The sequence below is a fragment of the Enhydra lutris genome, unplaced genomic scaffold, assembly GCF_002288905.1.
Source record: "Enhydra lutris kenyoni isolate GAN:26980312 unplaced genomic scaffold, ASM228890v2 scaffoldscaffold26, whole genome shotgun sequence".
Classification (NCBI taxonomy): Eukaryota; Metazoa; Chordata; class Mammalia; order Carnivora; family Mustelidae; genus Enhydra; species Enhydra lutris.
In genome coordinates, this window is record NW_019154110.1 from 27,171,267 (window position 1) to 27,197,270 (window position 26,004).

A 26,004-nucleotide genomic window follows, 5' to 3' on the forward strand; every position below is an offset into this window, starting at 1 on the left:
TAGCACTGTATTTGGCTTTTACTCTAAGCTCTCTGACCTGAGGTGGGTGGGGTAGATTAGTGTGAGAAGAAGGGTCATATATTCTCTGTAACATTGTCACAACATGAGCCATGAGGAGTATGTTTCATTGACTTCTTTCTTCTGGTTCCCAGATGTTTAGCACCGTGTTCAGCGGCCGGTACATTATCCTGTTGATGGGCGTGTTTTCCATCTACACTGGCCTCATCTACAATGATTGCTTTTCCAAGTCTCTTAATATCTTCGGGTCATCCTGGAGCGTACGGCCAATGTTCACTTTATATAATTGGACGTAAGTTGCAAAGAAGCTAAAAGTCAAAGTTCATTCCCTTTCTGTTCAGCTCTGATTGTCCAGACAAGAGGTAAACTTCTACCTCTTGAAGAGGTGGCTGACAGCGTCTCTGTTTAAGAAGAATCCAGTGTCCCCTCTTATTTATGCCCCAGCCAAGCAAATGTTTGTGATTCCTTCAGCACTATCAAGAAACTGAGTGCCTGGGGTACCTGGGTGGCCCAGTCAGTTAAACATCTGACTGTTGAAATCAGCTCAGGTCTTGATCTTGGGGTTGTGAATTCAAGCCCTATATTGGGCTCCATGCTGGGTGTGGAGCCTACTTATGATGCTTAGCCAACTGAGCCACCCAGGCAGCCCTAAGTGTGGAGCCTACTTAAAAAAAAAAGAGAAGAAGAAGAGAAAGAAACTGAGACTATAAATTTAGGCACATTGTTTCTTGTAAATTAAAAGCAGAGTCCCCAAATTCCTTACTTAGTTGTGTAGGTGTGTTTGTTTGTTGTGGTCTTGTTATTTCTGATCCCTTCTTATTCTCAGATGCTAGTCGCTCCTCTTTTATTGAAGAGAGAAGACAGCTGTAATAGGTTCTTTTAGGATCAGTTTTGGACCCCAGCAGTTTCCCTCTCTTGATAAAAATAAATGGAACTTTTCTCCTGACGTGGTAGGGAGGAGACACTTCGGGGGAACCCTGTTCTGCAGTTGAACCCATCCGTCCCTGGAGTTTTTGGAGGACCATACCCTTTTGGCATCGATCCAGTAAGAACACTTCTTTCCTTTTGTCTAATACCACATTTTTAAAAAAGATTTATTGGTTTATTTACTTACTTCCTTGAGAGAGAGCGAGAGAGAGTGTGCATGTGTATGGGGGAAGGGCAGAGGGGCAGGAGAGGAAGAGGGAAAGCATCCCAAGCTGACTCCTTGCTGAGCACAGAGCCGGTTCCAGGGCTTGGTCCCATGACGCTGAGATCATGACCCGAGCCGAAACCAAGAGTCAGACGCCCAACCAACTGAGCCACCCAGGTGCCCCTAACACTAGATTTTTAAACTGTAACCCGGAAGTGAGAGAATTAAATTGAAGATAGTTAATTTGGTTTTCAGCTGAAGTATTTTTGGAAAGCCTTTGTGTAGCGGTCTAGAGTACTTCCAAACCATAAGAAACCCAAATGCCTTGGGGAGCCAAATAATTTTTCCTGCACTATTTATTTCAGAGATGTGTGATAATTTTGACCCTGGGAAGATTGACTTTTAAGACTCCTTCCCAGTTTATTTCTGTTTAACTTAGTTTGGCTTTTATTTTTAGCAGATGTTTTAACAAAGCAGAAGTAGTTCTTTCTATGGATTTTTAGATTTCCATTTTTATCCTTATATACTTACAGAAACTTTTCCCAGAATTAACAAAAACAAAAAACAAAAACAAAAAAAACTTAGGCAAATAAAGTGTGATCAAATCTTTTGTATTGTCTGCTTAAAGGGGGATGGAGGGAGGAATTTAAGAATGAGCATTAGACAAAAAGGAGTACAGAATTCCAGAGGAAAAACAAATTGTTATGGGACAGAAAGATCAAGGTTTCCTTAAAAAATGGGCATTAATTTGGCTTTTAAAAAATATTTCAGGGGCGCCTGGGTGGCTCAGTTGGTTAAGCGTCTGCCTTCAACTCAGGTCAGAATCCCAGGTTCCCGGGATCAAGTCCCACATTAGGCTCCCTGCTTGGCAGGGAGCCTGTTTCTCCCTCTGCCTCTTTCTCTCTTTTTCTATCTCTCATGAATAAATAAAGAAAATGTTAATAATTTCAGACTGTTACAGGTGAGAGAGAAGTATGTGCAAAAGCATAGAAGTGGGGAGATACAAAGTTACTCATTTTGATTATTATAAAAGCAAATGTTACTGAAATGGTTGCTGTGGGCCAATCTCTGTACTCTGCCCTGAAATATTTCTAGCAGGGAAGTAAGTACTGCTCTCCCCGTCATACAGATAAGGAGACAGAGGCTTGAAGAGGTTGAATAACATTTCACATAACAAATGTTTACTGAATCCCTGTTGTGTCTAGGCATAGTGCTTACTGGGGGAAACACATAATTGCAGTTGTAGCCCTTGCCCTCAAGTAGCTTAGAGTCTAATAATAATACTAGGTAACATTCTGTAGTGTTCTGTAGTTAACAGAAAGTTTTTTGGTTTTGTTTGTTTTGTTGTTGTCTTGCATACATCTCATTTGATGCTTAAGGGTAGGTGTTGAGTTTGAAGAACCTGTTGGACGTGCAGGTATACATGTCCATCAGGCCGTTGGAGCTATAGAACTGAATCTCAGGGCTCACTGGGTCTGAGAGAGAATCAGCCACAAGTTTTCAGGTTAGAAGTCGCCGAGCATGAGCTCCTCACAAGGACCCCGGTTCAGGAAACATGATGCGAGGTTAGCTGGCAGCAGACCTGGCCCCTCATGTTCCTGAGTCTGCACTTCGTCCTGGAGAAGACAGTGGGGGTGCGGGGTAGGTTTAGGCACAGGGAAGTGCCTGCATTGGAGGCGTTGGTTCAGGAAACGTAATCTGATGGTCAAGTAGAGGCAGAACTGTGGAAAATACTGCAGATGTCCAGGCCCAGGTGACAAAGCTTAAGGCAACTGATATTTAAAAATAGATGGAACTCACCTAGAAGACAGACTGGAAGAACAGGTGAATGACAAGCTTATGGATCCCACAGGACGGCAAAACTCCAGCACCAGGGGAGGAGACTATTTTGAGCTCCAGGTGTTTCCTCACAACTCGTTTGTCCTTCAGACTAACATTTTACATTTCTTTTTTTTTTTTCTTTGTTTCTTTCTCTCTCTCTCTCTGTTTGTTTTTTTTTTTGTTTTGTTTTGTTTTTGCCTTTTTCCTGTTTCAAATAGATTCTTATTTTCCAAATAAAATTTAAAAAAATAAAAATAGATGGAAAGACAGCACCATGGGGATATGATCAGGAAAACAATGACCGTGGGAACATCTACAAAATAAATGTCCCAGCTTCTTCAAATATTTTGTAAGGAATGAAAAAGGAGAGTAGAGGGAGAATTTATAGATTAGATATTTAAGAGCTGTGTCAGTGTAGAGACCTAATCTGGACTCTACTTTGAATAAATGAAATTCTTTTTCTTTTAATTGAAGCATAAGTGCCTGGGTGGCTCAGTCAGTTAAGCAACTGCCTTCATTCGGCTCAGGTCATGATCCCAGGGTCCTGGGATCAACCCCTGCATTGGGCTCCCTGCTCAGCAGGGAGTCTCCTTGTCCCTCTCCCTCTGCCTCTCTCCCTAGCTTGTGCTATCCTTCTCTCTCTCTCTCTCTCTCTCTCAAATAAATAAAATCTTTTTAAAAATAAATAAATAAAAAATTGGGGCACAATCAAGGAATTTTAAATACTGACTGTATGTTTCATGATATTAAAGAGTCATTGTTAATGCTTTTGGGAGTGATAACAGTATTGTGGTCATGTTTTTAAAAAAATTAGTCCTTACCTAAAAAAGGTGGGGTGTGGTGCCTGGGTGGCTCAGGCAGTTAACCATCTGATCTTGATTTCAGCTCAGATCATGACCTCAGGGTCATGAGATTGGGCCCCATGTCCATCCTGGGTGTGGAGCCTGCTTAAGATTCTCTTGGGGTGCATGGGTGGCTCAGTGGGTTAAGCCTCTGCCTTCAGCTCAGGTCACGATCTCAGGGTCCTCAGATTGAGCCCTGCATTGGGATCCCTGCTGAGCAGGGAGCCTGCTTCACCCTCTCTCTCTGTCTGCCTCTCTGCCTCCTTGTGATCTCCCTCTCTCTGTCAAATAAATAAATAAAAATATTTAAAAAAAAAAAAAGATTCTCTCTCTTGGGTACCTGGGTGGCTCAGTCAGTTAAGCATCTGCCTTTGGCTCAGGTTGTGATCCTGGGGTCCTAGGATCAAGTCCTGCATCCTGCTCCCTGCTCAGCAGGGAGTCTGCTGCTTCCTCTGCCTCTGCCCTCCCACCTGCTTGTATGCTCTCTCATACTCTCTCTCTCTCAAATAAATAAAGTCTTAAAAAAAGAAAAAAAAGATTCTCTCTCTCTCTCTCTCCCTCTCTTTCAGCCCTTCTCCCCACCTTTCCTCCTCTTCCCCAGCAGGCGGGCTCTCTCTTTCTTACAACAAAACAAACCAAAAAAAGAGTCAAATATTTACTGGTAAAATGATATGATATCGGACTTTGCTTCCAAATAATATGGAGGTGGAGAGTAGGTTGTCTGTGTGATAAAATAAGATTGACCTTGAGTCAATAGGTAATTGTGCATCTGGGTCATAGGTAAATGTGCGTTTGTTATACTGTCCTCTCTACTTAAGTCTGTGTTTAGAATTTTCTATAACTAAAAAAAAGGCTTTAAAAAGTAGGTAAATAGGAGCACCCGGCTCGCTCAGCTGGTGGAGCATGCAACTCTTGATCTCAGGGTCATGAGTTCTAGCCCCACATTGGGTGTAGAGCTTACTTTTTTTTTTTTTTTTTTTGGTAGAGCTTGCTTTTAAAGAAAAAGAAATAGGTGAATAATATCCTGTTCACAAACTCTGTAATGCCTTTTTGTTTCCTTGTGTTGTGACAGATCTGGAACATTGCTACCAATAAACTGACCTTTCTCAACTCCTTTAAAATGAAGACGTCTGTTATCCTAGGTATCACCCACATGATGTTCGGAGTCACCTTGAGCCTCTTCAACCATACGTGAGTTGCTGTATTTATGACACAAGAACACGCATAGCTTAGATAATGCTTTTGCATAAAGATATAATGGCTTATTTGGGGAGGGATTAGTAACTCAGAACCCCGTTCTGTGTTAAAGAAGTGCTTTGATAAAAATCTCATATTCTTTTTTTTTTTTTCTTTTAAAGATTTTATTTATTTGACACAGAGAGATCAGAAGGAGGCAGAGAGGCAGGTAGAGAGAGAAGGGGGAAGCAGGCTCCCTGCTGAGCAGAGAGCCCAGTGTGGGGCTCGATCCCAGGACCCTGAGATCATGACCTGAGCTGAAGGCAGAGGCTTAACCCACTGAGCCACCCAGGTGCCCCCTAAAAATCTCATATTCTTAAATGAGGCTTAATATTAGTCCCTTAACAATTCATAACTGCAGTAAAGATCTTTGGAAAAACCTTATGTCATTTTTATCAAAATGAGTGAGTGACTTTTTTTCTTTTATGGGTAACTCATTTAAAATTATGAACTGTGGTCCCAGAATGTACTATATTTTCTAGTCTCTTTCTCATGGGAAAAGATTACTGGGGTTGGTACCAGGATGTTCAAGGTCCAAAAGTTTGGAAGTCACAGTTAATCCTTCTTGTTTCTGTTGGCCTCCCGGCTTCTGTCTGTTGCTTCTTTAAGTGATAAAAACAGAATTGAGGGAGCTGTAGGTAGGAAATCTACTAAGTACTCCATTTCGTGTAGGGGTGACCCTGGGTCTGTTCACCTTTAAAGTAAGTACTGTGCCCAGTGTGGGACCCGAATACACAACCCCGAGATCAAGAGGCCCATGCTCCGCTGACCGAGCCAGCCGGCACCCCCCTGGGTCCGTTGATCTTTAACATTTTTTTTCTCTCTTCCTTTCTAGCTATTTCAAGAAGCCCCTGAATATCTACTTTGGATTTATTCCTGAAATAATCTTTATGACCTCTTTGTTTGGCTACTTGGTTATCCTCATATTTTACAAGTGGACAGCCTATAATGCTAATACATCTGAGAAAGCACCGAGCCTTCTGATCCATTTCATAAACATGTTTCTCTTCTCCTACGGGGACTCTAGTAATTCGATGCTGTATTCCGGACAGGTGCGTCAACCCAGAGGTGGACTGTCTTAGGTGGTTACCCTAGGTCAGGAAGCCAGATATTTCTGTGACTCTGGCAAAGCCTTTAAAAATCTCTTTCTGTGGTTTTAGTTTTCAGCCCATATATCCATACCTAAATTCAGCCCATCCTCCTCAGCTTTGGAGGACCTATTATAATTCCTGTATCCACAAAGGGCAGAATTTATAATTCTCATCCTATGAGACAATTCCTGGGCTTTGCCACAACATCATCTAATTATTTTGAGAAGCTAGATAGTTTTATTCTTAGATCAGTAAGAAAGTACTGTTTGGGGGAAATTTGTGCTGGAGTTGGAAACTGCATGTTTAATTAATGTGATGTGCCTTGTCTTTACTTTGTAGAAAGGAATTCAGTGTTTCCTGGTAGTGGTTGCACTACTGTGTGTACCTTGGATGCTACTATTTAAACCACTGGTCCTTCGCCATCAATATTTGAGGAAGAAGCATTTGGTGGGTGTATTTTTATTGCTGAAAGTTACTAGATTCCCCCCCACCCTTGAGATCAAGGCAATTCCTCATCAGATATAATGAATTGTGCATAAGTCTATATGATCTTAAAATGCACCTGTGTCATATCCCAGCATGAGTACTGGACCTGCTGAAATTTAAAAACCAAAACCACATGTATTTGCTCTTCGAACATCTGGTTTCAGCTTTGTGTAGCTCAGGCAGAGAAAACAAGTCATAGGTCTTTGCCTTTCCTGGCCATGCTTTGCTCATGCTGTGCTCAGCACAGTCCAGGTCTGGGCCTGCCTGCGTGCAGTGTCAGCCAGATCAGGGCTGCAAGAGCTGCAGGGAGGTGAATCCACTCATGTGGTTTGCCTGGGCAACCGCAGGGCTGACGCTGAGACATTTTCTTTTAAAATGACACCATGATACTTTCACCAACAAGGACATCCGGAAAAAACATTTGGTTTAAAGAACACTGATTTTTTTTTTTTCTTTTTAGAAAGGAGCACACACACTTGTGTTTACTTAATGTATGTGTGCTTATGAATTCTACACACACACACACTTAAGTTGCCAGATTTTCATTTCTGCCTATGCAATGATGCTTACTTATTACACTGCCTAGTAAAGCCCAAAAGACCTTATTGCATGACTCTCAAAAGGCTGTTAGATTATTATTCCTGTTGGAGAGCAGCTGAGTTACAAGACCCTCCTTCTCCCTTTTCTGACCATCTTCATCCTTCCATGTACCCTCCATTCGTCTCCCCCCTCACTCCCTCCCTCTTTTTTTTCTTTCCCCCTTCCTCTTCTCTTCCATTCACTATCAGGAAGGGCAGCCTGTGGAGGCCCCAGTCAGCCCAACCCCGAGCCAGCAGGGACTAGAGGCAGCAGCGGCTGCAACAGTGAGTGAATTAAAACTGACAAACCATCACATTTTGTGTAAAGAGGTGGCAAACAGTGCAGCAGAATTCCTTTCAATTACATTGAGAGCATGGGACATGTGTGCTCTTGGGAAGTACGTCCTTGTGACTCACTGAGATGATGACAGAAAAGATACCCACCTCTTATGAATAGATTCTAATATCATCTTTACCGTTGGTCTACTAATTAAGTTTCTATTAAAAACTGTAAGTACAGTCATATCTATGGAAGCAAAGTGACTGTTGTACCCTCTCAGAATCCCGTCATCTTAATCCAAGGTGACAGCTCTTGGACTCATCCACTTTCATGTCTGTCTTTTGTAACCATGTATTAGATGATTTTTCAGCATGGAGCGAGAACATTCCTGTGATTCTTGAATGAATTTCCCTGCTCTTTAAACTTCTGGTTTGGAGGGATGCGTGGACATTTGGTCCATTTTAGCTATGACTTTCTCTCCTGCCAGTGGGACCTTATACATGTCTGCTCTTTTGTGAGTGACTCAGAAGCCCTCTTGTCCTCAGCTGCTCCAGAGACCTCCAGTCTGTGTGGGTCTCTATGCCCTCTGCATCTGATGCAGTAAGCAAAGTCATCTGTCTGGATCTTTCCTTCTTTAAATATCAACTCATAATTCAATAACAGCACTTCAGATGTTAATCATTTCAATATTTGTCCTTAACGATATCTCTTAACAAAACTCTTTTAATGCACTGAGACCAACTTAGCCCAGTCAATTCCAGGTAATTGGTCAGATTTTTAAAATGTCACCAGCAGGGATCACACATGTTGCTGGTGTGATCTAGTGACAGACATCATACTCCTTTAAAAGAAAATGAAATATTTAGATGGAGAACCATTTCCTTCATTAGGTATTTCGGATCATTTTAAACTTAGATAACTGCCATAATCATCCTTCTAGAACGAGTCTAAAAGGGCTGACATTTTGGACCAGAAGATCATTTAATGTTGCTGCTTGAAATTATGTTCAAAGAGAGACTTACTCTCTCCTTTCCTATGAGAAATTTTTTTTAAAAGCCCACAAAGCACATATTATCCATTTATCAACATTCTTTCCCAATGCTCTTCTTTTTGCTAGTCTTAGCATATTTATGATGTGCTTCTGAGGCATCCGTCTTGATGCTCTTAACTCTGGTATCCCCTTTCTGTGACACTCTCCAAATTAAATGTCCCCAGTCTGGAAAGCTGCACATTCATGGGGTCTTCTTCACCTCACTGGTTCTTTAGCAAAATATCTGGCTCTAGAGAGCAGCCTGAAGGCATCAGGACGGTCATTTTACAACAAGGACCCTGGATTCTTGACCCTAAGGGCTGAGGATACGATCATTGATCTGTGTTTCTTCTGTTCTGTGTCCTCTTGGTTGTCTGTAAGCAGTGTGTCACAGTTTACTTTTTCTTTTCTTTTTTTTGCTGATGTATATGTCTCATCCCCTCTTCCTAGAACTCTCATGTCCTGTGTCCTGAAGGGACACTTGTTGGTGTCTGCCTGGGGAGATGGTTTACCTGTCTGCCCCTCACTCTGTCTGCTGGTTGGGGAAAGCTTCAGAAATGACCTTCTGTTTTGGGAGACTTAAAGCCTAAAGGCTGCCTGGACCCTGTAACCCTTGTCAGGGTACTCTGGGGTCCTCTCCTGGCCGCAGTCCACCTGCTGAGGGTTGTCGGGTATAAGGTGCATGACCTGGAGGTGCCCAGGGTCTTAGGGTTTCCTGAATCTGACTACACATCAGAATTACCTGGTAAACTTTAAATTTGTTTGTTTCTTAGGGTATTGAAACAAAAGAGGTAATAAAGATGGTTCCTGATTCCATGACCTAGACAATCCCTTATTGACATTAAAAAGTAAAATTAGGGGGCACCTGGGTGGCTCAGTAGGTTAAGCGTCTGACTCTTGATCTCAGCTCAGGTTTTAATCTCAGGGTTTTGAGTTCAAGCCCCATGTTGGGGCTACTAAAGCCCGACTAAAACCGAAACACTAAAAAGTAAAATTAAAGCAATAGTTTAGAGAATGCAAATAGTACAGAAAGAGAAAGTCCCCCTCTTCCCAGACCCCTTCTGCTCAAAGGCAGGGGAGTTTTGCTTCCAAATTTTTTCTGCATATTTCTGTTATCCATTAATATAAATCTGTATATATGTTTGTACATGTATATATGTATGTGTTTAAAACATACTAGGAATTGTGTTTTAAACTGTGGCACTCTTCTGCCACAGTTTTAGGTTTTAAAGTTTTTAGTGTATCCTGGGAGATTGTTTCACTCTTTTATAGTTGTCTGGTATTCCATAGAACATTCTGTTGGATATGCTAAAATTGTGTAATCACTCTCTTGTTGATGGATGTGTTGGTTGTTCCCAATTCTTTGCTATTACAAATAAGAATGCAGGGAACGTCGTTGTCCATGTACCTTGATAAAATTTCATAAACACAGATGTTCCCCGCAGCGGGACTGCTGAGTCTCAAAGGGTACTTGCATTTGTGTGTGTGTGTGTGCTTACATTTTCAATTTTGACAGACAGTAAAAATGATTATACAGTTTTCACTTGGGGGATATTTTTTTTTTAAATGTTTGTTTTTTCTTTTTCTTTTTTTTTTTAAGATTTTATTTATTTATTTGACAGAGAGAGATCACAAGTAGACGGAGAGGCAGGCAGAGAGAGAGAGAGAGGGAAGCAGGCACCCTGCTGAGCAGAGAGCCCGATGCGGGACTCGATCCTAGGACCCTGAGATCATGACCTGAGCCGAAGGCAGCGGCTTAATCCACTGAGCCACCCAGGTGCCCCGGGGGATATTTTTTTAAACATAGATTTCCTAGGCCCCACTCCAGACCTACTAAACATACAATTTCTGGAGGTAGCATTTGAGAATCTCTAATTTCAAGGTGATTCTGATGCAGCTGGCTCTCTCACCAGCATGGGAGAACCCGTGCTACAAGTAGAGAGAGACTTTGCCCAGACACTGAGTTCTAGTAGTCCATAAGCTGTGGTAAAAAGTGCACACCAGAAGGTGGAGCCATGAGTGGAGACCCCAGGGCAGTTGGCACGTCGTGCTGCTGCCCAGAAGGCCATTTTGCTGGAGAGCAATTTTTAAACTCTTGCCTCCTTTGGGATCCCTGATCAGAAACCATAAGCAGTGGGTCTAAGGGCTGGTTCTTTAGCTCCTTTTCCCTCTGGCAGGTTAGCTCTCATTGCTGTTTGTCTGATTTCACTCCAGTTCTGCCTGGTTTTTGCACTCAAAGAGTCCTTTTGCCTCAGCAAACCCAAGCCTTTCAAGACAGGTTGACTTAGAAATTCTGGTTCTGGGGAGCCCACTGAACACAATGACTGGGAAACGGGTAGAGGCAAACACCCAGTCCACATCTGCCATATGCCTCCAAGATTGTTGGAACATTCCAGAGTCCTCCACTGAAGGAAAGGAGTCTTTTCCTTGTTCTTTTTTCTTTCTTTCTTTTTTTTTTTTTTTTAACTCCGTATTCTCTAGCCACAAGCTGATGTACATTAAGCTTTTGTCCCTTCCCTGATCCTAGGAAGTCCTTTGTTCCTGGGCAGAGACCTGGTCCGCTTCTGGGAGAGGTTGCTAGAACTCTTAGGTTCCAGTTGAAAGCTTATCCAACCAGGTTATAGTCACCATGTCATTTGACTCCCCTCCCTCCTAGAAAGTCTGATCTTTAGTTCTAGAAAAACTTAGACCCCTGACAACTTTATAGATAGAGCTACAGTCGTTATAAGAGTCTGCTCATATGAAGCTTTTCCTTCGAGCAGGCCTCAGCTGGCCTTGACCAAGGCCAGGTTAGTGCATCCTGGTGCGGCAGGCAGAACTGATCAGAGTGAGGTGGTAAATGCAGCTGGGGCTGGGGCTGGGGCTGGGCCGGTGGTGGTTGGGGCGGGGACAGTGGTTTGTTTTTAGTTCAGCTGTTGATCAGCGGGTTTTGATTTTGTTGCTAGAATATATGCTTTTCTGAGGTTTGTATGTACTAACCATCGCCCTTCCCCACCTCACAGAATGTCACATTAAAGCCCAGGCAAATTCTACTCTTTCTGTTCATCTGTGTAGGGAACTCTCAACTTTGGTGGGATCAGGGTGGGCAACGGACCGACAGAGGAGGATGCTGAGATTATTCAGCATGACCAGCTCTCCACCCATTCAGAGGACGCAGAAGAGGTAAGATCCAGTGGCGTGGGCTTCCTCTCCTTCTCATGTGGGTCAGCCCTCGTCTTATGTGCGGAAGTGGCCTCCCTCTGGTCTTCTTGAAAAATGAAAATGCTCATATTAGTGATCAGCCTGCCTTCCGGGCCTCTTCGGGCAGCACAGCTTTTTCCAGCGGGCCTGCTGTGAGCTCCGGGTGGCCCCGTCCAGTACCCGCAGCAGTTGTGGTCATTTGTCTGAGCTCATTGAATTCTGAGTTGCCCGCAGTACTCTGCATGCCGATCTCAATGACTAACTGTGCTCCTGGGGACCGAGGGCAGAAGAGGCCCAGGCTTCCCCACTCTTGTTACCAGAAACACAGCCCCCTTAGGGCAGCTTCTTCATCCCTTTCCCCTTTCAGGAATGGTTCCAGTTGGAACTGTAACCACGGGTATTTTTTAAGTCTTGTCCCACTAGTGGGCTCTTTTTTTTTTTCCCCCCAAGATTTTATTTATTTATTTGACAGAGAAAGAGAGTTCACAAGTAGGCAGAGGGAGGGGGGAAGCAGGCTCCCTGCTGAGCAGAGAGCCTGATGTGGGGCACGATCCTAGGACCCCAAGATCACTACCCGAGTTGAAGGCAGAGGCCCAACCCACTGAGCCACCCAGGCGCCCCAACTAATGCGCTCTTACTACAAATATATTATCTGAGCTTTTAAAAAATGTTATTTGCCGACCTTTTACAGGGAGAGTGAAAAGTAGTAAAGCCAAATTAGACTTTTCCTTAAACCACCACCCCCAGGCTGTTTTTTAAAATCCAGTCTCCTTGCCTGACACTCACACTACAAAGCCTCTGAACTGAACTTTTGAATGTCATCTGTTCATCATATTGTCTCTCTTTTTTTTTTTTTTTTTTTTTTTTTTGCATTATATGCTTTTTGAAGCAAATAGAATAGGAATTGGGGACCCAGGTGACTAAACTTCTCAGTCTGACTGACCGCTTCCCCTATGCGTATGACATTTTTAAAAGAAATTGTAAGGATTGGGGTGCCTTTAAAAGATATGTATCTTTTAATGCTGTAAATCCTGCTGGGTTTGCTTTCTGCGCGTGCTGAGGAGGCCGGCCTCCAACGCATTAGGCCCCTTTAACATCCACAGTTTTCCCCGGGAAACAGTCCGTAACCTTGTGCTCGTGACTTGTGACCGTGTGTGGCATGGCTTCCCACTAAGTGTAAATTTGTATTTACAAGCCTACCGAGGATGAAGTGGTAAGAAACAAGCTGGCTTTGCCTTCATGTTTATCTGGGGCTTCTCTTCCCATCCTTGTGATCACGCTGCTGACCCTGCTACAGCTGGGGGCCGCACGCGACACCCGCGCATCCCGCATCTCACGGGCCATGTCTAACCAGTGCGTGAACCTGTGTTCTGAAAAAGCTCATCTCCATTAACTGCATCTCATGTCGGTCACCTCTGTCTTGGTTTCATTGACTTTGCTGATCTAATCCCTCTGAGAATGGCTTTGAAAGGAGCCGCAAGTAATGTCTGCTGTGGCATTCTTGAAGTGACCCCCCTTGGGGGTTAAATCCCATTGGTCTTTGCCTTCCTCTCCTGTGGTGTTATGTATGGTACGGTCGCTCTGCCGCTGGGAGTAGCTGTTTTCTCCTTGCTCTCTGAGAGCTTGTGAGTAAAGCTTACCCTTCCTCCCTGTCTGAGATGCAGCCAGTCTCTTCCTCCTGTCCTCATCAGCTTGATGGTGCTTGAAGTGAGAATTGCTGGACCTTCACTTGGGGTCCACTCTACCTCCCTGTGACCCAGATGGGAGGTAGAAAGCTTTCAAAAAGGAGGCTTTGTCTCTCCAGTGTATCCCAGGAAAAAACAATCCCATTTGCGTGAAAGGAGTTCATATCATACCAGGTAATAGAAACAAAGTTGGCTATTCAGGCCACATTTGGAGTAGAAGGCCTTCTAGCTTAGCAGTAATTCATTTAGCAATACACAAATTTTAAATTGATTTTTTTATTTTTAAAGGCCTTGCTGCACTGTTTGCATCTTCCCCCAAAACTTTTCTCTAAAATACATAGACCCATGAACCTTCCCTCTCCTGGCTCTCCTAGTCCTCTCTAAAAGAGAAGTGGGATGGGCTGTTCGGTGTAAAACCAGACCGTGCTCGGTCTTTCTGAAGGCTGGAGAGGCTCATTCACTGGCATCCAGGAGCCCCTATGTTCCTGTGAGCTGCTCACCTGCGCGTAGTCACTGGTCGAATGCTTGGAAGGGCTGGCTGGGAGTGTGTTCCCTGTTAGCGAGGAGCCCAGGCCTCTCCCAGTAACACAGCCTCCAACAACACTGCTCTTTCTAAGTGTCTTCTAGTAGAGCACCCAATGCATGGTCATCATTAGAATGGTCCGCATTAGTGAGCCATGTCCCAGGGGCTTTGGATGTCCACACAAGATGGACTGTAATTCAGCCTCCCTAGTCTCTGGCCCCTCAGCTCCCTCAAGGATTCAGCTTCCCGTGGCTTCCTAAACAATGATGACATTTTATCTTTATCAGGCACATGTACGGTGTAGTGCTCCACAGACAGATTTAGATGAACTATTACAATTATCTAAAGATTCCAAACAAAACCTTTTTTTTTTTTTTTTTTTTTAAGTTCAGCCCGATTCTTCTAGAACTTCCCCTTTTTGCTTGGCTGTGAAAACCCATTTGCCCCATGTAGGCCATTATTCCAGTCTGGGTGAAGCTGTAGTTCCTCTCCCTGGGAAGCACTCAGTCCAGTTGCGAACCAGGGCAGGCCAGCTGATCGTCTGGGAAGTCTTTAAAGGCTGTAACCATTCAGCAAGGGTCAGTGGCACCTCTCCCTACTGTCATCTCACCAGGTGTGGTCATCCCACACACCCAGCCGTGTACTCATTCCATCCGTCCATGTGTTTTCTTCATTCCACTCACCCATCCATCCATCCAGTCATCCCACTTACCCATCTGTCCATCCCACCCATTCATTTGTCTCATGCATCCGTCTGCCCTGCCCACCCACCCATCCTCCATCTGTCCATCCCACCCACCCACCCATCCATCCATCTGTTCATTCATCCCACCCACCCATCCATCCATTAATTCTTTTATCCCACCCATTCATTCATTCACCCTCTGTGTGCCAAGCACTGTGGTGCTACAGAAACTGCAAGAAGAAAAACATAGCCGTTGCCTTCAAGGAACTCCCAGCCAAACTGAAGAAACAGCCTGGGTGACAGATGGCGTGATTAAGATGTGCCCAGGATGCTGTGGGAACACAGAAAGAGGGCACCAGACAGGCACTGGGGTTGGGGTGAAGAGGTGACCAGGAAGTGATTCCCTACGGAGATTGTTGCTAACTTAGTCCGGTCAAGCAGGAGTCTTTGTGGGGGCTGGGTGAGAATGCAGACCCATCAGTGTGTATAGTTATCTGAAAGACCCAGGCATGTGGGCCCATCACGTGTTGGGGATAAACAGGCACACAGCTTGGCTGGAGCTCAGGGGCAGGAATTGGAGACCAGTGAGAGGGGCGCCTGGAGGCTGCAGAAACTCACCGTGGTACGGAGTGTTTGAATAGTAAGGAGCGATCAGAAGGCGGGGGCAGCTGGAAGTGTCACAGCCTGTATGCATTGCTGAAATGCTCTAGTGGGTGTGTTCTAGGGGATATTGGATTGGGGAGGGGTCACAGTGTGGAGGCATGGACACCAGCTAGTTTGATACAGTCATGAAAGAATCAGGCCTGAAGTGAGGAGTTGCAGAGGAGTTGGAAAGGAAGGGACGGCTAAGGAGATCAAGGAAGTTAGAGCTACCGGTCCCAGGACTTCAGTGAATGTAGGCAGTGAGAGTGAGTGAGGATTCCAGATTGACTTCCAGGCTCGGGTGCCTGGGGCCCTAGTGATGACACTGTTAGACATGGGACCTAGAGTAGGAACAGGTCCTGGTGGGATCAGAGGAAAGCAATGAATGAATGTGGGGGCATGGAGTTTGAAGTGCCTCTGGCGCACTGGGAAGGGATGTAGCACGGCCCGTTGGGAACAGGGAAAGCGGAAATGAAGGTGTCCATCGGGGAGTCACTCCTACGGGTGGCCGTCCAAGACTGAGCGGCCACGCTGCAAGAGAAGTGTGAGAGCTGAGGCTGGACCTCCGACATTTAAGGAAGAATCAAGATGGAGACTGGGAAGGAGCATCCAGGGAGGTAGGAAGAAAACTGAGGGCAGGGGAGCGTCTCCAGAGCGAGGAGGAAAAGGCAACAGTGAGAGACACTGCAGGGGCTCAGTCAGGACACAGAATGTGTTAGACCTCACACCTGGGAGGCAAGGGAGTGGGTCCTGGGAAGGTAGGGTCTGTTGGGTAGAGAGGGTGGAGGGCAGGGCCCAGGAGGCGAGGAGGGGACAGGCCACACACCTGGAGGAGAGTGTAGAGGGAGTCCGTAGCGGCCCTTCTCAGTCACAGATGACTCCTGAGGTAGTGATAGGCTCCTAAGTGCTGGGCTGCATTTCACGCTAAATCCTCACCCACTTTCTCCATTATATAGTGATGAAAACTTGCCCACGGTTACAAAACAAGAAGTTAGGAAGAAAGTACAGAGAGTGTGGTAACACCCGGAAGGGAGGCTCCCTCTGTGTTCTCCATTCTTCTGGGAGGAACTCTGGGTAGAATAAAACTGAAAAGAGGCCAGTTCTACAGGAAACCCAGCAAACCGTGCTTTCGTGGAGCTCTTAGGAGCAGTGCTCCTGGGAGCCAGGACTGTTCCTGCCTCTACAGGCTCTGGGGTGACAGCCAGCACTGGTGGGAAAGAGCTCTTAGCAGTGTTCTTGGGATTGGGGTAATGAAGATTTCCCTAGTTTTTAGGATAACAGGCCTCTTTAGGAGGGCTGAAGAGCCTGTTATAGAAGAAAAGCCCAAAAATACTCCAAGTGTAGATGGTCAGGTGAGGGAAACTGAGGCAGTTGCCCAGAGATGGTGTGTTGGAGCTGGCCCCCATCCCTCCTGGCCGCACCCCCGAGGCCTGGGCTGTTAGCGCTTTACCAGCCAGCTCCTTCTCTTGTCCTGCCCTCCTGCAATTTCCCAGGACATGTCTTGTGTCCTTTGGGAGTGGAGTCATGTGAGTCTTGAAAGAAACTGGTGAAAAACAGACTCTGACCTGAAGGCAGGGCAGGCGGGGAGGCCCTGTGCTTCTGGGTTTCTGTGGGGGCTGTGAGGGAGGAGCCCAGGAAGGGCCCACCTCCTGTTTTTGGTGGCTGTGATTGCCCCACCCGGGGTGGGAGTTGGGGCCCTGGAAGGATGCCAGTAATTATTCCCTAGCCACTCTTGGAGCGGGCTGCATGTGAACTCTTGCAAGCTTGTTCTAGCTCTACCCCTTTATTCTCGAAACAGTATTTGATGTGGGAAGGAAAGCTGAGAGAAAGGGAGCCTGAGAAAAACAGAAACAAAAAACAATAGATGTTCCATGTGGTCTCGGTCAACTGGAGGATTCGGGAAACTTCTGTCAGAATTTCCATGTGTCATCTTCTCAGAAGCCGCAAAAGAAAAAGGAGGTTATCTTGCTCCCAACAGGCCGTAAGAATAATAAGTGAAGTGACTGTAGAGGCTTAGTCTTGTCTTGGCAGCTTCTGGCCTGCGAGCCCGTCACCTGAAGCATGGCCGCCCGGGAAAAGCCCTCTGCTCTCAGGACTCGGAGGAAGGAGGAGGGAGGAGGTCAGCTGGAGGAGGCCCAGCAGCAGGGCCCGAGTCCCGCGTCCAGACAGCCCATTTCTCTGAGTGCTCTTAACTCAGCATACGTTCCTCTCTCGAGCTTAGAGCCTAGTGAGAGGAAAAAAAATGTGTTGAGAGTCATCTCGTTAAGAAGGAGGTCATTAAAATGTAGTCTGTCAAGGGAAATGGGGTGTCCCAGTTGGGGGCTAAGCCAGGCAGGATTTCTGGGGATAACGTAGCTGAATCACCAACTGAGGTCAACACTGGGGGCTTCCTGGTCCGGATAGCCGTCAGTGCTGGTGCTCAGGCCTGGGCCCCAAGCACCAAGTGGCCACAGCCCCATCTGCACATCGCCTCCCAGCCTCCTGTCTTCTCTCTGGTTTCCTCCCATGACAGTTTGACTTTGGGGACACCATGGTCCACCAGGCCATCCATACCATCGAGTACTGCCTGGGCTGCATCTCAAACACGGCCTCCTACCTGCGGCTCTGGGCCCTCAGCCTGGCACATGCACGTGAGTGTATTTCTCTCTGGTGGGAAATTACAGGTTTCCCCTTCTCTGGGCGCTCTCCCCGATGTGGGGCTTAAGTAGAGTGGAAATAACATAGAGGTCTGGAACTACTCAGACTCCTGAATCCCAAGAGAAAGATGCCCAAACGGGAGGACGAGCATTTTGCCACCTGAGCTATGCACGGGAGTCCCTGTAGGAAGCCAGGGTGCGGCAAATGCTTCAGGTGAGGGACGGCAGAGCAAAGTGGTAGGCCCACGGCACCTCTTGCCACGCTGAACCAGATGTCCTGTCTCTCTGCATTCCCCAGAGCTGTCTGAGGTGCTTTGGACCATGGTGATCCACATCGGCCTCAGCGTGAAGAGCTTGGCGGGAGGTCTGGCGCTGTTCTTCATTTTCGCTGCCTTTGCCACCCTGACCGTGGCCATTCTTCTGATCATGGAGGGCCTCTCGGCCTTCCTCCATGCACTGCGATTACACTGGTGAGCGGCAGCGAGTTCGGGGGGCTGGGATGTGTCCTTAGCTGCACAGAGGGCAGCTTTACTCTGGTACAGAATCCAGAGACACTAGAAAGTGTCTGCTTTCGTTCACATCATTATACCCAAGGACCTACATTAGGAGTGAGCATCAGGAAATGTCCACAGAAAAGCACAGCTCACTTTTCAGAGCCTCCAATGGAGAATTCTCTGGTGGGTGTTGTCAGATTCCCTCTCCCTGCCTTTAGCTTTCTTCACTGCTCTTAATTATGGCTTAAAAGCCCTGCTGAGGTTGTTGGTTTGTTTGGTTTTTGTTTTGTTTTGTTTTGTTTTGTTGCTCTGGCAAAAACTTTCTCCTGTCTTCAGAGCAATGGAAGCAACTCTGGAATAGATTTGCAGTCCGGGAAGGTGCTAGAGCATACTGTACCCCAGTTTTGTCCCTCTCGTTCTGTCACTGTGCCAGTGTCTTTGCGTAGGAGCCCTGGCAGCCCCATGTGGGTAGGGGGGTTCCTGCTTCCACCTTGTGTAGCTCAGCACCCTGAAGCAGCTTCTTCAGAAGGGCAGGTTTGGATTTGTTTGTTTTCCTTAAAGTAGTTGGTGGCTTTTAATGGCTCTGTCTGGAGAGAGCTAGCTCAGTCCCAGGGAGTGGGAGAGGTGGAGTCTGGTCCAGGCAGTGACCCTGTGACCTCAAGGTAGGGTTACCAGGTTTGGCAAATACAATTACAGGACACCCAGTGAAATTTGAATTTCCGATAAACAATGGTTTGGTTTTGTTTTGTTTTGTTGTAGTATAAATATTTCCCAAATGTACATGGGATATACTCATCCTAAACACTAGGCATCCTGTACTTCATCTGGTTTCCCTACCTCAAGCTCTCCCTCTTTTGAGTCTCTACTTCATCCTTTATGTTATGATTCTCCCTCTCTTTTTGCGTCTCAAACCCCAATGGCTGTGGAAGCTCTGGGCCCTGTCCCTAGAGAAACACCCCCACCAGCAGTCTTACCCGTTTATGGGGTCACAAACTCAGAGACTCTAACCGTAGGAACTCCTAGACGAGAGGGCCTATGGTGCCAATGATCTCAAGATCAGAGGGTGTATGGAATGTCTCATGACATCAGTTTTCTAACCCTGAACCCAAGGATCCTCTTCCCCATTCCCCTTATCTTTGGTTTTCCTCCTGACTTGGTTATGCCGAGCCCCCTCCAAGATTCCTTTGTTTGCTGTTCTAAATGACAGGGGAACGTGAGGCATGGCAGAGCGGGGCGTAACTGGGACTTGCTCTTCCCTCAAAAGCTCTTTTAAAATAACCCGTCCTCTGGCTGGCTTTCCTCCTCCTTGCTGCCCTCCTCCCCACCCAGCTGTTGTTTATTTACTGTCCAGCCAGGAGGTTCGGGGTGCTGTGTGGCTCAGACTGCTGGCCCGCTGCCCTGTTCTCAGCTTATCAGCACGCTCTCTCCCCAGCACACTTCCTCAGCCGCTCGGTATGAGGGAATGTCTGTGTAGCCAGGCTTTGGTGACTCACTGTCTCTTCCTTCCTTTCCTAGTCCCTTCTCTGTCTCCTGAGCCCTGGGCTTGAGGGACCAAGTTGCCACCCCACCTGAATTCCAGCCCAAGAGGGGAGCCTGTCACCTCCTCCCTTGGGCGGGCAGGAGCAGTCATGGTGCTAGATCAGAACTGTCAGAGCAGTGAGCCAGGCACACCGTCGTCACCTGAGCCTGGGCCTAATCTCCATAGTGAGCAGAGGCCGCTTGGGAGGCCATGTTCTATTGCGGCCAGAAGGATTATTTCTCCCTCGGGCTTACCTGTGGCCTTCAAGTGAAGGTGTCTTCCCACGGCCCCATGAGTGAGCCCAAGGACCTGATGAGTGACAAGAGAGCAGGCTTCAAATTAGGCCCACCTGGGTTCAAATTCCGGCTCTGCTGTCACTGGCTGCGTGACCCTGAGGAGAGCACTTACCTTTCTGGACCTCACTTTCAGGTGGGGAGAGGACGGTATCCGTGTAACATGGTTGCTGTGATAAATAGGAAATAATGCGCACACCAGGTGCCTGTCGCAGTGGCCCGGCTCATCAGAAACTGACGTTCGAGTGCAGATCGCTTAGAAGTGGGCTGCCCTAAGGAGAGGGCATCTTGGTGCCAGTCCCTCGCGAAGAAACTGCTTTTAGTGTTTCAAGAGGGGAGACCCCCCCCCCAAGAGAGGCACAGGCTCATCAGACAACCTTGTGGGTTGCGGAGGTGTCTCAGAGAAGAGAAACATGAAACTCCTTTGTCCAGCTTTCAGAATCCCGTTGTTGGAGGCCCGTTTGGAACATCGCCCTGACTGAAAGGGGGGTGAATGAAACGGGTGCTCGTGCTCCCCCTCCTGGCCAGATGTGGATGTGAGGCAGGGATTTGGGGCCTTCTAGTCCTGGTTCCCACCACCGCTGGGATGCAGGAATTCTGAGTTGTGGCCCTCTTGTGAGGCTGGGGACAGCGGGTCCTGCTGAAAATGGGTGCTTGACATTGCTGTATTTTTCCTGGGGTCGAGCCTGGACGTCCTCATAACTCACTTTATCCTTGGCTGTCAGCTGGGGTTTCCTGATCCTATGCAAGGGCTGCCCCATTACAAAAGCTCTGGATGTCTTCAGTGGGGACAAGAACAACAACGTCATACACCACTAGTGTGAGATTCATGTAGGGTCCTAAGGAGGTGGGTGATATATTTGAAAACAAGAGTGAACAGGTTACTGTCCCAGCCTGTTCATCTCGTGTCCTTCTGAGTTACATGTTTCTCTCTTTGGCCGCCTGTCATAGATGTCTTTCCTTGCGCAGGAAAGGCAAAGGCAGGGATAGGATTTGTCCGTTTGTGGACGCCAAACTGACTTCAGTAGAAAGACTGCGGCCTCCTGGCCCACTTTCAGGAACCAAATCCCTTCTTACCGAGCAGATCCACACACGTGTCAGTGTGCACACGTGTGCACGCACAGATTTGTTGAAGGGCAAAGGAAGGTGGGGACCAGGCTGTCATAAAGAGTGAAATGGCGCGCACAGGACACCACGGGGCGGTTGCAGGAACAGCTGGCCTGAAAGTGAGTACACCTGGAGTGTAGTTCCTGGCTGCCATCATTGCCCTGGCTGGCATGGGGGCCATCAGACAGATTTGTGCTCCAGGCCCTGGGCTGCTCAGAGAGTGGCAGAAAGGGCCTGAGAAGTAGCTCAGCCCCAGATCATCTTTCTAAAACTGCCTCTTTCCACTCACATGCCTGCCAGGAAAGGGAGGAGACCCAGGACTCCTTTCCCCTTCCTTCACTCAAGGAAACGAGGTTTCCTGTTACATAGCAGTGCTGAGCGCTCCGGCAACTCCCCCTTACCCTTCGGGTCACGGGGAGGCCTCTGCCAGGTACCGCAGCAGGGAGGGAAGGGGTGTCTGAGGAACCCATCTGACTTCCTGAGGCTGGGCCTCCTCACAACTGTGGAATTCTAGAGGTGGCTTGGGCCATGGCAGGGCCCTGGAGGCTACCTGAATAGTGTAGCAGGCTCCTAAAATAAGAGGAACTTGGAGGGCTGTGAGCAGGGCACTCTAGGCCCCTGCGCAAAGAACTTGATGTTTGCACTTTCTCAGGAAACACTCATTTTCCTGACTGGGAGGGAAAAAAGGGTGGGGAGCCCGATAGGGAGATTGCTTTCCAGCTTTGTTTTGGGAGGTTGGAGTAAGTGAGGCTGAGAAGGGACGGGAAGTCAGGCAGACCCCGAGATGCCCCAGGGTGTCTGTGGTGGTGGCCACCTGAACCCTCTAACCACAGGCAGTGGCTCGAGGTAGAGGGAGTATCGGGCCGTTTGTCAGAGGGACCACCCGTGCGCTCACACAGCAGAAGTCATCCACCTGCATCCCAGACCCCTGGAGCCCTTCCTTCCCGCTGGGCCCCCTGGGTAGGTAAGGCACACAGAGGAATGCCAGAAGGATGGTGATCCCACGGGCATCAGAACAATTCCTGAAGCTCCTATTCCATTCGTCCAGTTTGGAATTTGAATTGTTTGTGTGATTAGCCAGCCAGGGGTCAGAGTTCTGCGCCCCTCATAGACCCTAAGGTGACTTGGCTACCATCTCGCCACATGTTGAATGCAGATGGGATATGTCGATCTCTTTCCAGTTGTTCAGAAATGCCCTTGCCATATGCAGACAGCCTGCTCGGCGTGAAGCATGCAGACCTCACAGCAGTGGGTGAAAAGCAGGAACCTACCCCATCCCTACCTAATGCCCCCAATGGAGGCCTGAATAGCTGTAGCTTCTAGGACTTCTCAGGGGGTTGGGACGGGGGGACAAATCCAGATCCCGGTTTGAAATTGCTCTTGCCAGGAATCCTGTGACTTCAGTGTGAAGCCCCCTCCCCCAGGTCCTATTTTCCCTTGGCCCAGGGAACCCTCCAGAGTCTGGGAGGCTTTGGGATTTGGGCTCAGCCCCTGGAATGTGGGGCTGGGAGGAGAAGGCCACCTGTTCTTAATGCCCCCGCAGAAAATTCTGTTCACCTCTTCTCCTCAGGGGTTGCAGCCAGCAGTGCAGGGCTGAAGGGGCCTCTGAGGACCTCTGAAGGCCACTATCAGACCGTCCCTGATGCACACAGTCCTTCCTGTGCAGCCTCTGGGCTTGGAGGCAGGACGGAGTCTCGCCCTAGGTCCCAGCCTCCAGCCCCCAGCCCCTCTGTCCTTTGCAGGGCTTCTGCTGGTGCCCCCAGGGTCACACAGCTGAGTGGAAACTATTCCTCAGGGCAGCTCTCCTTGGCTTTTTTATCCTCTGATTCATGCATTTTTCTGCCCATATTTGGTGGTGATTTGGTTGCTGGGCAGCCCTCCAGGAAGTGTGCAGGGGGAAGCTCGGCCAGCAGCCTGGCTCTGCTTCCAGGAGGGCCGGCTTCCTGCCCCTCGGAGTTGGAGAGGCCCCCAGGGAGGTGGTCAGTGATGGCTGCTGGGCTCCCTGGGAAAGGAGGTGAAGCTCTGCTTTTCCTTTCAGCCCCTGAGAGAAGAATTCGTTCTCAGATGTTTTTGTCGTTGGAGAATATTTTTACCATTACTTGGAGAAGACTCCTCCCCACCCCCGCAACTCCTGGGAATTTCCTCCCCAAAGCCTCCAGCCTTCACTCACAACCCTCCCTTCTCCTTCCTCCTGCAAGAAAAGAAACAAACAAGGGCACTTGCCCGAGTCCCTGGCGCTGAGCTCTGCCACCCAGGGGCTTCCCTGAGAGGTCGGCCGTGAGCCCCTGAGCGCTGGCCAGGAGCTAGTGTCTAGTCTCATTGCCCTCAAGAGCCTCAAAACAGTGGCACTTTTGCACAGGGCTAGACAAAGAGTTTTGCGTAAACACACTCAGCTTAGCAGGAAGGAGCAGGAAGGACAAACCAGTGAGGAGGTACACGGCACTCACTCCTGCCTTGCCAGAGTGCCTGGCCGAGGGCAGGCCCCGGCTTCAGAAGCAGGGCTTGTGTGCACTGTGGGAAGTAGGCTAAGGCCTGGGCTTGGTGGGTGGGTGGGCAGGTGGGTGGCAGAAGGCTGAGCTGTTTGTCCAGGCTCAGCTAGGAAAGTGAGGTCTCCAGGAGGAGGGTCAGAGCATCCTTTTAGCCCCTGGGAAACCCCAAAAGGATTCTGTGGAATGATGGCTTTCCTTTTCCCTTTCCCCAGGGTCGAGTTCCAGAATAAATTCTACAGCGGAACCGGTTTCAAGTTCCTACCCTTCTCCTTCGAGCACATTCGGGAAGGGAAGTTTGACGAGTGAGCCCGTCGTGGGGCGGTGTGCCAGCAGGCTGCCCTCCCCACTCCCTCTGCAGTGGTTAACTGCGCTCCTCTTGCCTGTTGGTTCTGTTCCCTGGGTATCGGGGTATTTGTGTCATCCCCGTCACTCCTCCCCCAGCTACCTGTGAGTCATTTAGATAGATCCGTCCCTCCCTGGGTCCTCCGCCACCTCCAACTTCATGTGTAGTGTAGTGATTTTCTAGAGAGAAGCCGGGTTCTGGCTGTCACTCATACCCACTGGGCACTGGCCTTGCCCTCCCAGCCTCCGTCCAGCCAGAGACAGCCCCTTCTCTGTCCCCTGGTGATGAACAAGTTTGTGCATTTTACATTTGAGCCCAAAGCCCACGGAAGGAGCGCCGTCACCATATACACCAGGACTTGGAGCCCCCTCTTCCTGCCCCTCTAGTTACTGGTTGGGGGCAGGGGTGCCCTTTAACACACCCCACTCTTGTGTTAGCAGGGAGAGGGTCCAGGAGGTGGTGTTTCTGTCCTCTGCCCATCCCCTCTGGTCTTCAGAGCAGTTAATCAGGAATTCGGCTGGACCCGACTGTGCCGCTGTGCGTGGCTTCTCCCTGTCACTCCCAAGGGTGCCAGGGGACCGCACACCACCTCCCTAATCCTCGCCCTTTCCTCCCTCCCAGAATCCCCTCCTCCTCCCTACCCGCTGTGTACCCGGCACAACAGCACAGCTGGGTCTCTGCGCAGAGGTCCTGGCTGTCTCCTCTGGCGGGATGCTTCTCAGGTGGAGCTGCGGGCCCTGCCCTCTGGGCAGAGGCTTCGAACTGGTGCTGTTTCCTGGCGCAGTCCCCAAGACATTCCCCTACCCCTAATCATGAGTCTCTAGGGCAGGACCATAGTCATCCAGGGTGGTTCTGCCGGCAGACCTGCCTTCTCTGCTCTCCAGTGTCCCTCTGCACTTCCACTGGGGACCCCCGGTCAAGGGAGTGCGGTCCTGGTCATGGGCAGTGAAGGTCGGGGCCATTTACAGTTGGTCAGTGGGATGCTGGGCCAGGGCTGCAGTGCGCTGCTTGTGAGAGCTACAGGGCCTTACCCTGTGGGCGGATGGGGAGCACCCCCCAAGGGACCACCTCTCCTGTCACCCCCATGCTGGGCTATGGCTTTCAGGGCCTTTAATCATGTGTTGACACAGCAGCCCGGGCTGCTTCAGCTAAATTGAACCCTGGGCCCCCAGTGGTGGAGATAATCCCCTGAGCTGGCCAGGGCCCTGTGCTCCTCCCACCCGGGCTTTTCTGAGTGAGTCACTTAGAGCCTCTCCTGGGCATGGGCCACCCGAGCTTCCCCGTGTGCTGGCCAGTGTGGCCCTGTGTTGAGCCCCCTCCCCTCTGGGCCCTGTGGTTTACATGTCACCTTTGCTCTGTTTACAGCAGGGTTTGAAGCAGAGCTCTTAGGAACCCTGCCCAAGGCCCTTCTGTTCACATATTCCTATGCTGAATAAAGTGTGTTTGACTCTACCAGGGAGGCTGCCTGTCCTTGTGCCCACAGCCCCTGTGTCGCACGCCCCTGCCCCTCCCCCAGCACGTCTGCTTCCCTGTGATCAGAGGCCACAGCTGCAGGCTGGACAGTTTGTGAAATTCTCACCTCTCAAGTTTCCCAGGCGCCTTCCTCTCCCTCGAGCCCAGCAGCTCTGCAGATACCTCCATTGGGGAGGGGACCTAGGGACCTGTCCTCCTTTTCCTTTCCCACTCTGCCCACCCATTGGGCAGGGAAAGAGGGGGCCTGGGCAGCTGCCCACCTGCCTCTGCCTCTTCTACAAGTGTGCTTTCCAGGACTCAGTAGCCTGGCCCTTCTGAGCCCTGATGCCCTTGGCCTTGGTGTAAGTGGAGGCTCTGCGTGGGGTTCCTCAGGGCAGCAGGAGGATGTGAGGTGCTAAAGTCGGCAGGCAGCTGAAGAGGC

The 26,004-nt window shown here is 48.8% G+C and overlaps 1 protein-coding gene across 4 annotated transcripts in view; it reads left to right on the plus strand.

Annotated features, from left to right (window-relative positions):
- Positions 1 to 25,562, plus strand: part of LOC111151299 (ATPase H+ transporting V0 subunit a1) — a 55,973-nt gene extending 30,411 nt beyond the window's left edge. The window contains exons 12-22 of one of the 4 annotated variants that reach the window (XM_022509191.1): positions 153 to 310; positions 973 to 1,063; positions 4,886 to 5,004; positions 5,885 to 6,101; positions 6,480 to 6,587; positions 7,415 to 7,489; positions 11,569 to 11,676; positions 12,890 to 12,907; positions 17,742 to 17,859; positions 18,164 to 18,335; positions 23,980 to 25,562. In XM_022509191.1, coding sequence (XP_022364899.1) covers positions 153 to 310; positions 973 to 1,063; positions 4,886 to 5,004; positions 5,885 to 6,101; positions 6,480 to 6,587; positions 7,415 to 7,489; positions 11,569 to 11,676; positions 12,890 to 12,907; positions 17,742 to 17,859; positions 18,164 to 18,335; positions 23,980 to 24,073 — 1,278 coding nt within the window. In that variant the 3' untranslated portion in view covers positions 24,074 to 25,562. Of the gene's footprint in view, positions 1 to 152; positions 311 to 972; positions 1,064 to 4,885; positions 5,005 to 5,884; positions 6,102 to 6,479; positions 6,588 to 7,414; positions 7,490 to 11,568; positions 11,677 to 12,797; positions 12,908 to 17,741; positions 17,860 to 18,163; positions 18,336 to 23,979 lie in introns of those variants that run through there. The other 3 variants (XM_022509193.1, XM_022509192.1, XR_002640852.1) reach the window with 3 other exon arrangements.
- Positions 25,563 to 26,004: the final 442 nt, after the last annotated feature.